General features: G+C 41.0%; 1 protein-coding gene across 9 annotated transcripts in view; it reads right to left on the bottom strand.

Annotated features, from left to right (window-relative positions):
• Positions 1-13,486, bottom strand: part of FIP1L1 (factor interacting with PAPOLA and CPSF1) — a 74,060-nt gene extending 60,574 nt beyond the window's left edge. For 3 of the 9 annotated variants that reach the window (XM_054029112.1, XM_054029114.1, XM_054029111.1), the window contains exons 1-5: positions 13,226-13,483; positions 11,361-11,400; positions 6,162-6,219; positions 4,736-4,839; positions 868-929 (exon numbers count right to left, since the gene is read on the bottom strand). In XM_054029112.1, coding sequence (XP_053885087.1) covers positions 868-929; positions 4,736-4,839; positions 6,162-6,219; positions 11,361-11,400; positions 13,226-13,307 — 346 coding nt within the window. In that variant the 5' untranslated portion in view covers positions 13,308-13,483. Of the gene's footprint in view, positions 1-867; positions 930-4,735; positions 4,840-6,161; positions 6,220-11,360; positions 11,401-13,225 lie in introns of all 9 variants that reach the window. The other 6 variants (XM_054029113.1, XM_054029115.1, XM_054029110.1 and 3 more) reach the window with 5 other exon arrangements.
• Between the last annotated feature and the right edge of the window lie 1,556 nt (positions 13,487-15,042).

Genomic DNA, 15,042 nt, shown 5'->3' with positions numbered 1-15,042 from the left:
GATCAATTGTAATTATTTTGTAGTGCCATAGATATACATGGTACTTTACAGACAGTTAAAAAAAAATTTCTTCTCCAAGCAGTATTCCATCTAAATTAGACATATAGCAAGGGAAGACAACGGTCCAAGTCATGACACCTGTTATGCATCTTGTTAACTCATTATCTAAGTAGTTGTAGCTCATTCATCATTGCTGGAATGCAAACAGAATTTTTACGAGAGAGCTGAGAGAGTGCAATAGTAGAAATCAGCAACAGAGGCTAACCAAGTGTTACCCTTTAAGTGCCTTATGGTACAGATGGTAAATACAAAGGCAAAGTTTCTCCAGGGACTTCTGCTGTACAATTGATAATATACTATATTATTTTAAATTATTTGTATTACCTTAAATGTTAGGATTAAATTATACATAATGCAACTATACAATTTTTACGGCCCTAATTCTGAACATATCAGTAGATCTAAATACAGCACTGGTCCCAAAACTTTTCAGGGTTGTGCCCCCTCTTACCCCCATCCACTCCACTTCCCCCCCACCCCTGCAGGGGCCAAGGCTAAGGGTGGGGCCAGGGCTGGAGCAGAGCTAGGAACGGAGAGGGTCTGGGTGGTGCTCCCTCCCTGCTCCCCATGGGAGCTGGCCCGGGCCACACCCCTCCGTGTTCCCTTAGGGGGGTACACCCCGCAGTTTGGGGCCTCTGCACTAAAAGCTAATGGGCTAAAATGTTAAAGATTTTATATTTGTCTAATTCACTAACACTGTGCTGAAACTTTATGCAAAAATTGTTATAAAAACAGTATGTGCTACTACTACAGATTAATACATTTGTTACATTTTCTATTAATATAAATGTGTAAACATTTTTTTACCAGATGATCCATAAACTCGACCTCCTGTCTTGATGTTGAGATTCACAGGAGCTGTCCCATAGCTTCAACAAATTAACAAAACTGAATTAGGTATAGAAAACTGATAAAAATGGTTAGCTATATCCAGAAACAAGAAGAGGACCTAGACTTGATTGTCAGTCTGAATCTCTAGCTCTCCAAACTAACAACACAGAAGTAGAGAGATCAGTCTAGGAGCAAGAGAATGCATCGCTCCAACACTCAATAGCAATTTCTCCAATTAATAAATGGCACTGAAATCTCAATCACAGTTTGGGTGCTGAAAGCATAGTGACCATGACATAGCCTCAAGAATGGACAGGACCAAAAAAAGAAAAAGAAAAGGGCTCACTTAGGGATACAGAGGATGCCAGGGGACTAGGACTGGAGAATACTTTAGATAAAGATTCTCTGTTGTTTCAATATTATCATTTAATCTGTACTGAAGCGGGAAGAGCAAGCATTTATCAAAACTGACTGAAAGGTTACTGTAGTTTCAATAAGTACATACTCTGTGTCTTTTGCTGAAAATGCTATTTTGTACCTTCTCAAATACTCCTCAGTAAATTAAACAAATATCTCATACTTTTACACTAACAGAGAACAAAAATTAGGCCAATAGAACTTTCTTCACAGATATCAACAGATTTTGAGCTTCCAGTGCATATATAAACATGCATTAACTATAAACAAGACACTACACTGCTCTAGTAATAGAGTGCTGTCACTTGTAAAGGCCCAGTACTGAACACCAAGGAACAAATTCTACCACAGGATGTGTGCAAGTGGCTCATCCCCACAGGTAGTATTTGCCCCTAAACATAGTGAGGGCACTTTTATTAGAATCATAGACTTTAAGGTCAGAAGGGACCATTATGATCATCTTGTCTGACCTCCTGCATAACACAGGCTAAAGAATCTCACCCACCCACTCCTGTATTAAACCTGTGTCTGAGCCATTGAAGTCCTCAAATCATGGTTTTAAAGACTTCAAGGTGAAGAGAATCTTCCAGATAATCTTGGTAAGTAAAAGGAAGAGTACAATTTCCTGTTTAACTACCCTGCAACATCTTTCTCATTCCAGTTCTCTTCCTAAATAAAATAAATTTCCATTGCAATAATGCAAGACTGACAAATAGCACTTTTCTTCTGGTATGACATGCTAGATCAGTATATGACTTTGCTGAGAAAATTTTATAGTTCTCTTACCAATGGCCAAAACTAAATATTATACATGGAGACAATTTAAGCTTGTAAAATAACTTACTGTACTAAAGTTTATTTAAACTAAAACTGAATTAATTTTAAAATCTTTTTCCCGTGCATAAAAGCAGGAGTGGGTGACAAATTCATTGTATAACCTTGTTCTGGAAGGGTTTTTTTGGAAAAATGGTCATTTTATTTAAAATTCCTTGTACTCAGTTTAATAAGCTTTAGTATAATATGCTAATAAACCTATGTACTCAGGGTAAGAGGGGCACTCTGCCCATTAAAAATGTAATCCTAACCTTCCTCCCTATCTTTAAATTTAAATCTGATTCTTTTGATAAAATACTTTTTGAGGAGAAAAACTATCTAAAGATCGTTTTAATTAAGATACATTATGGCTCAAAGATATCTAATCCCTATTCCATAATGATAAATTCTAATTCTATAGTATGAGATAATATATTCATGTAATGTTTAAGAAAAATTTTATAAATGAGTTCCAATAGTTCAACCCCAATCTTATGGGATTCCAGGGGCTTCTGTATAGATTATCTAGGTTAATCTTTCTATCTACCCAGTGGGACTCAGTGCTCAGTCTAGAACAGGGGTGGGCAAACCTTTTGGGCCAAGGGCCACATCTGGGTATGGAAATTGTATGGTGGGCCATAAATGGTCACGAAATTGGGGGTTGGGGGTTGGGGCGCGGAAGGGAGTGAGGTGCAAGAGGGTGCTCCAGACTGGGACCGAGGGGTTCGGAGGGTGGGAGGGGGATCAGAGCTCGGGCAGGGAATTGGGGCGCAGGAAGTCAGGGGTGCAAGCTCCAGGCGGCACTTATCTCAAGCAGCTCCCAGAAGCAGTGGCATGTCCTCCCTCCAGCTCCTATGCGGAGGCACAGCCAGGTGGCTCTGCGCACTGCTCCATCTGCAGGCGCTGCCCCTGCAGCTCCCATTGGCCACAGTTGCTGGCCAATGGGAGCTGCGGGGGCAGTGTGTGGAGCCCCCTGGCTGCCCCTATGCATAACGTGGAGGGGGGGACATGCCACTGCTTCCAGGAGCCACATGGAGCCCTGGCAGGCGTGGAGCAAGGCAAATCCCGGATCCTGCTCCCCAGCTGGAGCTCGAGGGCCAGATTAAAAATGCCTGAAGAGCCGGATGCAGCCCCCGGGCTGTAGTTTGCCCACCCCTGCTCTAGAAGATACCATCAGAGATGCTTAGTTTTGCAGTTCTCAAACTGTGGATTTGTGTCTCCAGAGATAACATGCTTGTTAATAGCAAAAATGATTTTAAATAAATAAATAAATAAATACATAGAGGTGAGAAATAACCGACCTCAACCCTATTGTCCCTCTGCAAATTTGTGTACACAGAGTCAATCCCTTACCTCTCTCTAAAAGTGCAAAGTTTCAAAAAGTTCAATGAATAGAAGATTGTTGGGGGTGGAATAGATCTGGACAAGGAGAAGAAGTCTGGAGATAAATGTAAGAAGGGAGGGTGAGCAGCATATTTCAGAAGTCTTGAGGTCTTTCTGAGCGTAGCCTTCATTGATTTGAGATCTACCATACCATTCTCTAACTAGGGAAAACCTATAATGGCAGCAGGCCATAAAAGAGACCCAGTTTGGGAATATTTTAATGAAGTTCCTCTACCTGTGGGTAAGACAGGCGTGCATGCAAAATGCAAACAGTGCAACAAAGAAATGCAAGGCCTGGCTGCCCAAATGAAACAACCACCATGAGAAGTGTTCCTTCTCAGGAGGAAGCTGCGTTGAAGATGATGAAAGGAACATGTCTGAATATGCAGGATCTTCAGATTGGTAAACTTTTTTATTTCATACTTCTTTCTTAAGTACTGCCTGTCTTCCTTCTGGACTATTCTTGAATTCTCATGTTTGAGCAAAAAATATAGTTGTTACTCTATGGTACTATCATTTTAGATGCAATTGTGATAAAAAATAAATAGCTGATATAGGCAGATCTTCCTTTTACAATTTCACCTTTAAAGTAATACTGAGTGTCAGTGAATGCAATGAGTAATATTAAATGAGCAGTATGGTAATAATAATTAAATAACTGCATTGACTAGTTTTGTTTCGGAGAATCCAACCTCAACATACAGGATTCTGAAGACTATCCACCTTCAAGATCACCATCATATTCTATAGTTAATCATTCATTTTCTGATATAGCTGTAAAACTAATCTGAAAAGTTTTCAAAATAAATCACTTAAAAATATATAGTGTGTACCTTCTAAAAATGAAACTTACATATATTGCTGAATTGTGAAGAATATGTATTAAGGTTATAACAACCAACAAGAATGCACTTTTATGTAGAAATCCATGATTAAATTGAGTCCTCCTGACTAGTGATTTAAATCAATTTGATTTAAATCAAATCCACCCTGGGTTTTTCAGAAACTGAAAGTGAAAATGTAACCCATCTGCTGGTTCTTCCTTGCAGAAATTTTATTTTACAGTTTTCTGTTTTCAGATCAATTTGATAATTAAATTTTAATTGGTTAACCAGATGAAAAGGCTAAATAGAAGCACACAGAACAAATTAGTTGTCATCTATTTCAAGCATTATACTTGCTGAAAGGTCTGAGTCAAACACTTAATATTCAGGTACTGAAAATAACTGACCCATACTGTGGAGCTCCTGTTTTAATATCTCCTATGGTGACATGAACATCATCCTCATCATCATCGCTGTCACTGTCACTGTCATCCTCAGCCTCTGTCACCTTCTTCAACAAAAACAGACAAAAGATACAATCAGATATTTACCTAAAATATCATAGACTTAAGCATCCATTCCAGAGAACGTTGATAGAAAAACAAATTAACATTAACACATTAATTTATACTTTTTGGCTTACAGCTGGCATTTACTGCTTAGCACAACAGGGTCCTGCCAGGAAAACTGAACTTATCCATTTAGTCTATGTTAACATTGATGATATCTGGATGCAAAGGGGTGATAAGACTTAAGTATCTTGAATGTCAATATACTGTTTGTGAAATGTAACATTTTGCAAAGTAATGAAAAACTGGCTTTGGCTACTCAAGACCGCAGTTTATCTACCTAGTCCGTAACAGTTCAGCTCTACTATCATCTGCTCAACACAGAAAGAACATAAAAATACAAGAGACCAAGTTCTCTGCATCTTTAAATACACATTCACAGCAAATCAAATACTAATATACACAAATGCTGGTAAAAACAATGTTCACGTACATGAAATTCAGCAACCATCACAAACATCACAAATTTTCAGTAAATAATTTACATAAACAATTTATTTTCTCTGTAGCTGGGTGAATATTACTCATCAAATAACTTAGTCAATGTATACCAATAATAGTCCTTGAATAAGTTATTTGATTTTTTTTTCTGTTACTCAAGAATTTATAACATTAAGGCATGCTTTTTTAGACTGCTGTTGACCCTATATGTATATCCTTCCTATTCCCCCTTTTCCCTTGATAACCCTAATTTTATTAAAATGTCTTAATATACAGTTCTTCCGTGTAGCATATAAGTTAACTGCCTGGAGATGCAAAAGGGGGAAGGAGCAGCCGGTACTAGAAATTAATATTAACATGCATACACATTTAAAACATTGTACTAATTAGTTGTCTCCATGTAGCCAAAATATTAAAACTATTGTTCATTTACAAAATCAGAATTATCCCACCAAAAAAAACTAATAGTAATTAGCATTTACACAGCACTTTTAATCGGACAACCACAAAACACTTTCCAAACATTAGATAAGCTTCAACATCCCTGTTAGACCTGTCATTGTTAGACCCATTTTAAAGGTAATTCTTAGTGAGAGACATGCACATGGTCACACAATAAGTACTGTTTTGGGTGTTAATAAATTTCTGGCAAGTACTGCACACAAAAAATGAACTGAAAATTAGTCAAATAAAGTGACAGAACTTACAAACTAACGTGTAAAGTCAGTTACTTTAGCGAAGTTCTTTAGTCACTGAAATTATCATTGCCCCATCTGAAAGCAAAGCATAGCAACGAATATGTCTAATATAAATTTAAAATTACCGTTTTCACTACACCATTTTCAGCAGCTTCCTCTTCATTTGCAGAAGGTGGTGGAGCACTTAAAAACAGAAATGCAAGCTAGTTACTATGTGTAACCTACATGTTACAGTGAAAAAGCACCGATACAGTATTTTGAAGTATAGCCAATGTCCCAGCAGTCTTTTACATGACTGCTAAGCAAAAATATTCTAAGAGATAGTGTTAAGTTGACATTAAGTTATCAGGTGACACAAACTATGCGAACTAGATATTTTCAGAGTACGGTATTTTCAATTTTTCACCATGTTTGGATCCTGCACCTATTGAAGTCATAAAGGAGCTTTTTCATTGAGTATATTGGGAGCAGGATTTGGTCCTTAGCATGCAAAAATGAGGACTCATATTTTACAATGACTAGGTTGTTTAGACACGTCTTCCATTAAAATGATGAAAGACATGTGCCTAAACATCCAAGAATGCTTCAAAAAAAATCTCTATCAAGGTTTCTCTCTCTCTTTTTATCTGGCACAATAGTATAAGATATTTTAGATACAACATTTGATTAGCCTTTAAATTTGTTGTAACCTGATTTGTAATGTCCACCAGTTTTGAAAATACTGTTTGTTTTTTAAGTCATTGTGGCACTCTGAAATTTATAAAAACAAGTTAACTCAATAGCCAGTGTTTTGTTGCTTCTGAGACAGCAAAAACTGACTATTAAACTTAATTTCTAACACTGTGTTGATATCCTTGTTTACGTTGCTTAACAAACAAAACAACATACAAGAGCTACAATGACCAATGCTCCTTAACTGAAAAGGAGAATATTGGTACTTAAAATTATTTCCTCAAGCCCCTAGATGGGATCTATAGTCCCAGCTTCTTTCTGGATGGGCAATCAGACAAAAAAAACAAAGTCAGTACTAACTTCAATTGGCAACACTCCCAATGCTTCAAGTTGCACTGGCTCGTTACCAGGGCTGGTTCTAGGATTCAAACCTAGGTGTTTCACATCACTGTTTACTAGGATGACACACTGGCTATTGTCAAGTTCAAAAACAATCATTGAATTTCATGTTTTTGAATTATGCTGGAATTACAAGAATGGAGACTAAAATATCAGTAGTAGTATAACCTTCCCCACTCTGTCCCAACCTGAAATAGGCCAATTTAGGGGTTAAGAGGTAGCTTAGTATCCATTCAATACACTGCCAATAGTGATGCCAATTATTGTCAATCAGGACCATTTGTTCTGTGGTCAGGTGTGGTACTATTGACTTAAAAACGGCAGGAACCAACTCATTTAACAGCTGATCATTTTAACTGCCACATAGCCAATATTCTAAAAAGAAAACAGATTTTCCAGTGTGACTTTAATTATGAGATCACTACAAAGCCTTAAAAATTAACCAATACATCAAAGAACTAGTCCAGCACATTTTATTACTATGGCAAATACAATTTAAAAAGTTTATTTGCCACAGAGGCTGGTTCAATAAACATGAAAATATTTTTCATTAGACATGCTCAAGTACAGTGAATCTCGGAGAATGCAGGTACATTATTAACTTTCTCATGGCTCCGTGTTCTTTCAGTATTTCTTTTCATCACCAGTTGTACTCAAATGTGACAAAGCACTTTTATAGCACACCTAACTAAGCAAACTAGCACGATACCAATTTTGACAAAAGTTGTAGAAATGGAGCTAGTGGCAGCAAGATTAGGAAATCAAATAACTACACTGAAGGCTAGATTCACAAGGGGGACTTAAGCTAGTGGAATTCACAAGCCCGAGTTAGCTCCCCATACAATGCATAGGGAGAGTTAGGTGCTACAAAAAAGGGATTCACAGAAGTCAGCATGCTTGGTGGAGAGCTGCCTAAGCTAACCAGTACGAAATGATGAGAGGGTGAGGCCTAAATACTACCCTTCAAAGGTGATTATGCAGCAGCTAAGCAGCAGTTTAGTGAATGCCAGTGGCACGTAAACGTTGGACTTTGGTACCTAAGCCCTTTGTGAATCTAGCCCCAAGGGTCTGAAAACCTAGAAAAGAAGAAAAGCTCATGGGCATAACAATGAAACACTATGGGGAAGAAGAATCTGGAGATTATCTACAGAAGATACTAGAAAATCAGAAGACAACAAAATAGTGTAATTTCCACCATCAATATCAGAAGACTCATTAATATGAAAGTAGTATTAGAAAATAGATTGAAACAAAAGGAATTATTTCATTATAAGAAATTTGTTGCAATTTTCATTGACTCCTGTCCACAAATATGACCCCGTGGACAGCAAAACTGGATTCAAATATTTACAAGAAGTAGATACAGTGGAACATGATCATAATTGATCATATATAATGATTCTACTTCCATATGAAGGGAGTATGCAAGTCCAAAATTGCTTGAGTGCATTTTAGTGGACTTTCATTCTTCTTATAATAAAGCTTCGCTCCATTAGAACTGAATCCACTGTTGAATACAGAAGTCATTATATAAATAGACTGATATAAAGCATTGAATTTCAAAGGGATCATCTCTACCCCACCATTGCCCTCTGGGGGAAGGGGTAAAAAAAATCCAGTCTTGATGCAGGTGCTCCAGAAAATTCAGGAAAAAAAAAAAAGGCCAGTCTTGCAATAGTTGTTTCCAGCAGGGAAGAAAGTACTTGCTACAGCTACTGCACATTGTGGCCTTGATGACACTGAAAACTGTTAGCAATTATTCCACCATTGGTTAAACACCAGTGCAGCCTCGGCATCAGTGTTAGCAAAGGTGGAAAAGGTAGAATATATTGGTGTAGGCCTTTTTAACACTGTCATCTAACTCTGCTCTGAGCTAGTTGCTATGGGTGACTACACCGCTACCTCAATATAATGCTACCCGATATAACACGAATTCAGATATAACGTGGTAAAGCAGTGCTCCGGGGGGGGGGGGGGGGGTTTGCGCAATCCTGTGGATCAAAGCAAGTTCCATATAACACGGTTTCACCTATAACGTGGTAAGATTTTTTGGCTTCTGAGGACAGCGTTATATCGAGGTAGAGGTGTATAAGCAGACTTGGAAGGATTAGATTTTTTAATTGGTACATGTGAATGTACACCCACACCCTTCCATAGATGATAACCAAAATGTACAGATAGGCAGAGTATAGAGTCAACATCCAGTGATTTAGACTTGTTACAAATTCACTATGAATGAATAGTAAAAACAGGTATAATTTGTGGATTTAAGGATATTTATTTATATATTTTGACATGTGATGCTGAAAAGTTGTGTTTTAATGGTTTATAAAGCTTTAACATTTAACATCTACTTTCATTCAATAATTGTCTGACCCCCATAATTTCCTGCAACTGTGCACCTTTTTTTTTTTTTTTTTTTTAGCATTTTTCCATTTTTATCAATTTAAACAATATTATCTGCTGAAATTATAAAAGGAAAATAATTGGCACGCCTAGCTATAGATTATAATAAAAAACCACACTAAAACAGCATGTCTAGATTACACTGTAAAAATGCCAGACCTCGAATGTACTTTAGTGCTTCCATCAGCAGAACTGCATTGCGCTAGACTAATGATGGGAAAACTGCTAAAAGGCCCAGATTTGTAAAGGTATTTGGGCATTGCTGAGCTCAGTGTCACAACACCTAACTGATTTAGGAGCCTAAATCTCTTTTCCCCAGAAGGGATTTAGGCACTTAGGAGTCTAAAACCAGATGGTTGGGATCACTGCAACGCTGAGCACAGCAACAGCTAAATACCTGGGCCAAAGTCTTCAGTGTAGTTGCAGCCTAGAAATGAAGATGTAGCCTTCCTGAGTTATATCTTGGCAGGATCTGTCTCCAAACCCTGCAGTTGCAGAGGACATTGGGCACAACTGCAGGTGTAGGGATCTCTGGATGATCTCTGTCACCGAGTTAACCCAATGCTTGGCTGAGATATGCTCTTGGATGAAGAAAAGCTGGTTGACGTTAAACCACTGTAAGACTTAGGTTATACTGGTAGGTAGAATAAAATGCCAAGAAGAGTTTGTAGGTACTGTGCAATTTAGGAAGCTTTCCTGGATTCCTTGCTGAAGCTAAACTCTCACATAGCAGCCCCTTGCAAGTAATATGTTCTACCATCTCTCTCTGGCCAGAAGTCATGTCCTATCCTTGTGAATAATGACCTGGCTTTGGTAATTCATGCCTTTGTCATTTCCTGCCTGAACTGCAACAATACAATCTACGTGGGCCTGACAGCAGCTGAGGAAATTAGAATGCAGCAGCACATCTCCTCACTAACACAAGATACTATGAGCATCTCACACCTGCCCTCTGCTCGCTACAGAAAATCATATAAAGTAGAAGATTTCAGTCCTTACCATCAAGGCACTAAGTAGCCTGGTCAAGGGATACCTAGAAAACATTTACTGCTCAGAAATCTCAGTCATTCTTGACAATGCCACTTCTCAGGCACAATTTAAAAGGGTTTAACTGAAATCTAATATGTACATCCCCCAACAAGACAATCCTTAAGAACATTCAGTATATATTTCAGCCCCAGAATCTGACTTTAGGAACACACTAATCAAGTCAAACAAATAAAAAACAAGAATTAGCAAAAGTGAATGGTTCCATGTTGATATTTTTAATGTCATATTTATTGTTCCAAATGCCTTTATTTGCCCAATATCTATTGTGCACCTGCCCTCAAGAGAGCAGTAACCCCCTGGAAAACAGAGCAAAATATTCTTATTTCACTGTAGCTTCTATGCTGAAATGTTATATGTTACACATTCATAGCAAGTACTAAATTACATCATATATCCCTATACCTCCTAAAATAATCCATTTAAGTGTGTGGGGGGGAAGGGTGTCCCTCATTCTACAGCAGTAAGCTCCCATTGTAACAAAAGCTATGTTAAAGAAATCTGTTAGTCCTTTCTACAATGATATTGATAACCCTGAACTTAAACAACAACTAAAAGTGGACTTTCATATTTAAGACTGAACAGCCCAAATTCTAGGTTAAATCATTTAAAGAGTTAGTCGGACTCGCAGATCACATATATGATATGAAGGAGATATTCAAAGGCACCAATTTAGATGCCCAACTTCCAATGACTTACCTGTGGCTATCACTTTGCAAGAAACAGGTGTGAAATGATTTGTTCTGATTACACTTTTTGCACAACTACATTAGCAAATTCACAACTGTCAAGACACCCACCTAGCTTTTTGTTCCTCTGGTCTCTCTGGTTCATTTTCATCTGTCAAAAGAAAAAAACATTATTTAAGAATTATGTATTAGAAACCATGGAGTCAAAAATAGCAGATTATCTTGCAAGCTCTAATTCTGTACCACTAAATAAAACAGTGGACCCTACAATCCTGAGTTGGATCTGTGTGGTCAGACATGTGAGCCAACACAGCACCCCATTTAACCCAACAGAGCTCCACAAACAGACCCTTTGCGATATTAGGATTTTAGTTTGCAGGCAGCATTAACATGGTTAGGGTAAATGGGTATGTCTACACTGCAGCTGGAAGCAAGCCTCCCAGTCAGAGTAAACAGACTCACGCTTGCAAGGCTCAAGGTAGCATGCTAAAAACAGTAGTGTTGATGTTGTGGCTAGGGCTGGAGCTCAGGCTCCCAAACCAACATAACCCCCTTAGGTTCGACAGCCTGAGCTCCGAGTCCATGCCACAATGTCCACACTGCTATTTTTAACATGCTAGCTGAAGCCCCACTAGTGAGAGTCGGTCTACCCAGGCTGGGACGCTCACTCCCAGTGGCAGTGTAAAGAAGAACAGGAGTACTTGTGGCACCTTAGAGACTAACAAATTTATTAGAGCGTAAGCTTTCGTGGACTACAGCCCACTTCTTCGGAGAGCTTATGCTCTAATAAATTTGTTAGTCTCTAAGGTGCCACAAGTACTCCTGTTCTTCTTTTTGCGGATACAGACTAACACGGCTGTTACTCTGAAAAGTGGCAGTGTAGGAAGTCAAGCTTTACAAGTTTCAAACCAAAAAAGAGAGAGAGATTACAGTATTTCAAACTTATTTTCATTTTTAGGTCACTTATTTACTGTTATTGTTATAATGAAATGTGAGTTATGTATGTGAAATTTTAATCTACAATAAGGAGTGCCTAAAATAGTTTACTGGTGTTGAGAATTCAAAGAATTTTAAGACAATGTATATGAAAGGAATGACAGAAAATAAGGCTTTGGTGGAACTATTCAGGTGAATGAAGGCTGCAGGAATAGCCCCTGAATATGTATTCAGTACTCCCATACCAATTACACCTCAGAATTTCCTCAAAGTACCTGAGCAACTACTACCTCTCAGACAATGAAACCCCTCTTAGCACACATACATTCTGATCAGTCACTATATTCTAACCCTCCTTTCGAAAACGAGTGGATTTGGTACAGGTTATAGCTAGACTGAAGCATTATATGAATCCAGTGTCCAAACAGCCTTTCCCTCTTAGCTCTTCTAGAGCCAAATGGTAAAGTCACTATACAGGATAGGAAAATACACTTGGAAATACACATTTTCAATCTTTGGTATTTCAAAGGAGTGTAGATATAGGAAGTGCCTAAATATGATGGTGATGGCGAAGTTACAAGACCAGAGAGAATCATGGACTTTTTTAAAGGGGGGACGCATTTGTGGAGCACACAACAAGCAGCTGCCTCAGGCCCGTGGGGTGGGGGGCCGCTGAAGACCCTCAGGCGGCCAGGCAGAAATGGGGCGGAGGGCCCAGTGCCGCAGGGCGGGGGAATCACTGTAGTCATCACACTGCTTATTAGGAAACCCGGGGTGCACCATGCCCAGCCCGGCCACATTAGCAGGTGGTTCCCGCACCAGCAGGCCCCAGGAGCGGCTCCTACGGGAGATGGGCACGCGGGGTCGGAGGCAGCAGGCCCGGCCTGGCCCAGGGAGCCGGCCTAGGCGATGGGGAGAGTGGATGCTGCGCACGCTGGGGCCTAGCGCTTCCCTTCCGGCCTCTCCCCGTCCCGCGGCGCCAGGGAGGGAGCCCGAGGCTGCCAGGCCAGGCCGGGGCCTAGGCCTAGGAAGGTCCGTACCGCCATAGAGCCACTCCTCCTCCTCATCCCCGCCGGTCCCGCTCAGGTCCGCCGCCAGCCGCTCCACCTCGCCGGTCGACATGGCCGCCTCCCCCGGGACGCGCCGGCCCCTGCCGAGCGCGGACACAGGCACCCGCCGCGCCGGCCGGCTCCCCGCGCAGCCCCGCAGACGCGTCCAGCAGCAGCCGAGGAGCTCCGAGCGGCGGAGGCCGGTGTGTGCAGAGCCCGCCCCTCCCCCGCCGAGGAGCCGCCGCTCGCTCGCTCGCTCAGCGCTTCCCCTCCCCCCGCCGAGTGACTGACACACACACACAGGAAAGGGCCGGGCCCCGCCACCCCCGAAGCACTAGGGCGCCGGGGGCAGGACAACGGGGGTTGGGGCGGGGAAACGGGGCCGGCCTGCGCCCTCCCCCGGCAGGTCATAGTGCGGGAAGGAGTAAGGGGGCCTGGCCCTGGGGAGAGAACCCCCTCTAAGGGGCTGGCCTGCCTTAGGCCCACAACCATCGCATCGGACCCTTTGCCTGCTAACTGGTGCCACAGAAACTGGGGCTTCTCTTTGCAGCCAGGGGAGGGGGAAATACACACTTGCCAGCCACAAGGGTTACAGAAATCCTCAGTGAGACCCAGCCCCCCAGATTAAACCGAATCACAGGGAACTCTGGGGGAGGGGGAGGTGAGTCTCTAGGGGAGTGAACCCTTCCCCAGCTGGAGCATGCTGCTCATTGCAGCTTGATGAATCCAGCCCTGAACAGGCCCACAGGCTACTGGCACAGGGAGAAGGGCTTAGCCTCCCTTATCGTTGGGGGGGCTGCCATTCTGTTCCTTGCTACACACTGACGTAGCATTATCCTGCATTTCTCCACACTGCAGCCAGGATCCTGCCCTCCTCCCCTCCCCTCCCCTCCCTGGTCTTCCCCTTGCTCCTGCAGTCTCTGTATTTCACCTGCTCTTTTCTCATTTTTCCCCTCCCTTTCCCTTAATCGGGCCAGCAACCACATCCCCTTCCTCCTCCTGCAATTCCCTTTAGGAATCGCTACTGCTCCCTACGTTGCCATGCCCTCCTCCTGTCCATTCAGAATGGGGAGTGAGACCATCTTCCTTAAAGGCAGCCTTGCTTCAGTCCCTTTTCAAAAACAATAGGCAATGGCTGCCATCTTTGTTACAGAAAGCCTCCCTTTTACATGCTGCAAATGGTGGCCATCTTTAATGTGGTTTCAGCCCCCGCCAACTAAGGAAAAGTTTAATGATAAAATGTAAGAAGAGGGAGGTGTGGAAACAAATTTGTCCCACCTCCCTGGGTCCACTTCAGCCCAGGTGTGAGGGTTTTTCTCATCCCACTGCAAACACTGAAAGAGAAGCTCTCATACCATCATCCACCCTCTGAAAATCAAAACAGAAGCCTATGCAAATCTTAAAAGCTCCACTTTGTGGCAGGGAGCTCATTCTTTGAATCATCTGCATGGACAACCTTATTTTACAGCTTTGTACTGGGCATAGATGTAATTTTGAATTAAGAAATTTCCTTTTGAAATAAATGTTAAATGTTTGAAAATAGTGTGATGAGTATGAATGGAACATTACTTTTAATTATTTAACTATGCAGTGAAGTCAGGTCATTTTCATTGCTACAAGTCAATTCTAATTTACTATGCAATCATAAATGGAGTGAGAAAGGTGGTTTGATTTGGAATGTTTTCAGACCTGCATTTCCTATATAACAAGTTTATATACACTTTAAGGAACTTGTATCTTTTATCAAGGGTCAGTACAGTATTTCCTGTTTTCCCTCTCCTCCCCATTTGTTTACTTTGTATATTTGA

Source organism: Malaclemys terrapin, chromosome 5 (genome assembly GCF_027887155.1).
Source record: "Malaclemys terrapin pileata isolate rMalTer1 chromosome 5, rMalTer1.hap1, whole genome shotgun sequence".
NCBI lineage: Eukaryota > Metazoa > Chordata > Testudines > Emydidae > Malaclemys > Malaclemys terrapin.
Note: the sequence above shows the minus strand (reverse complement) of the source record. Positions and strands in the feature narration are given on the sequence as shown.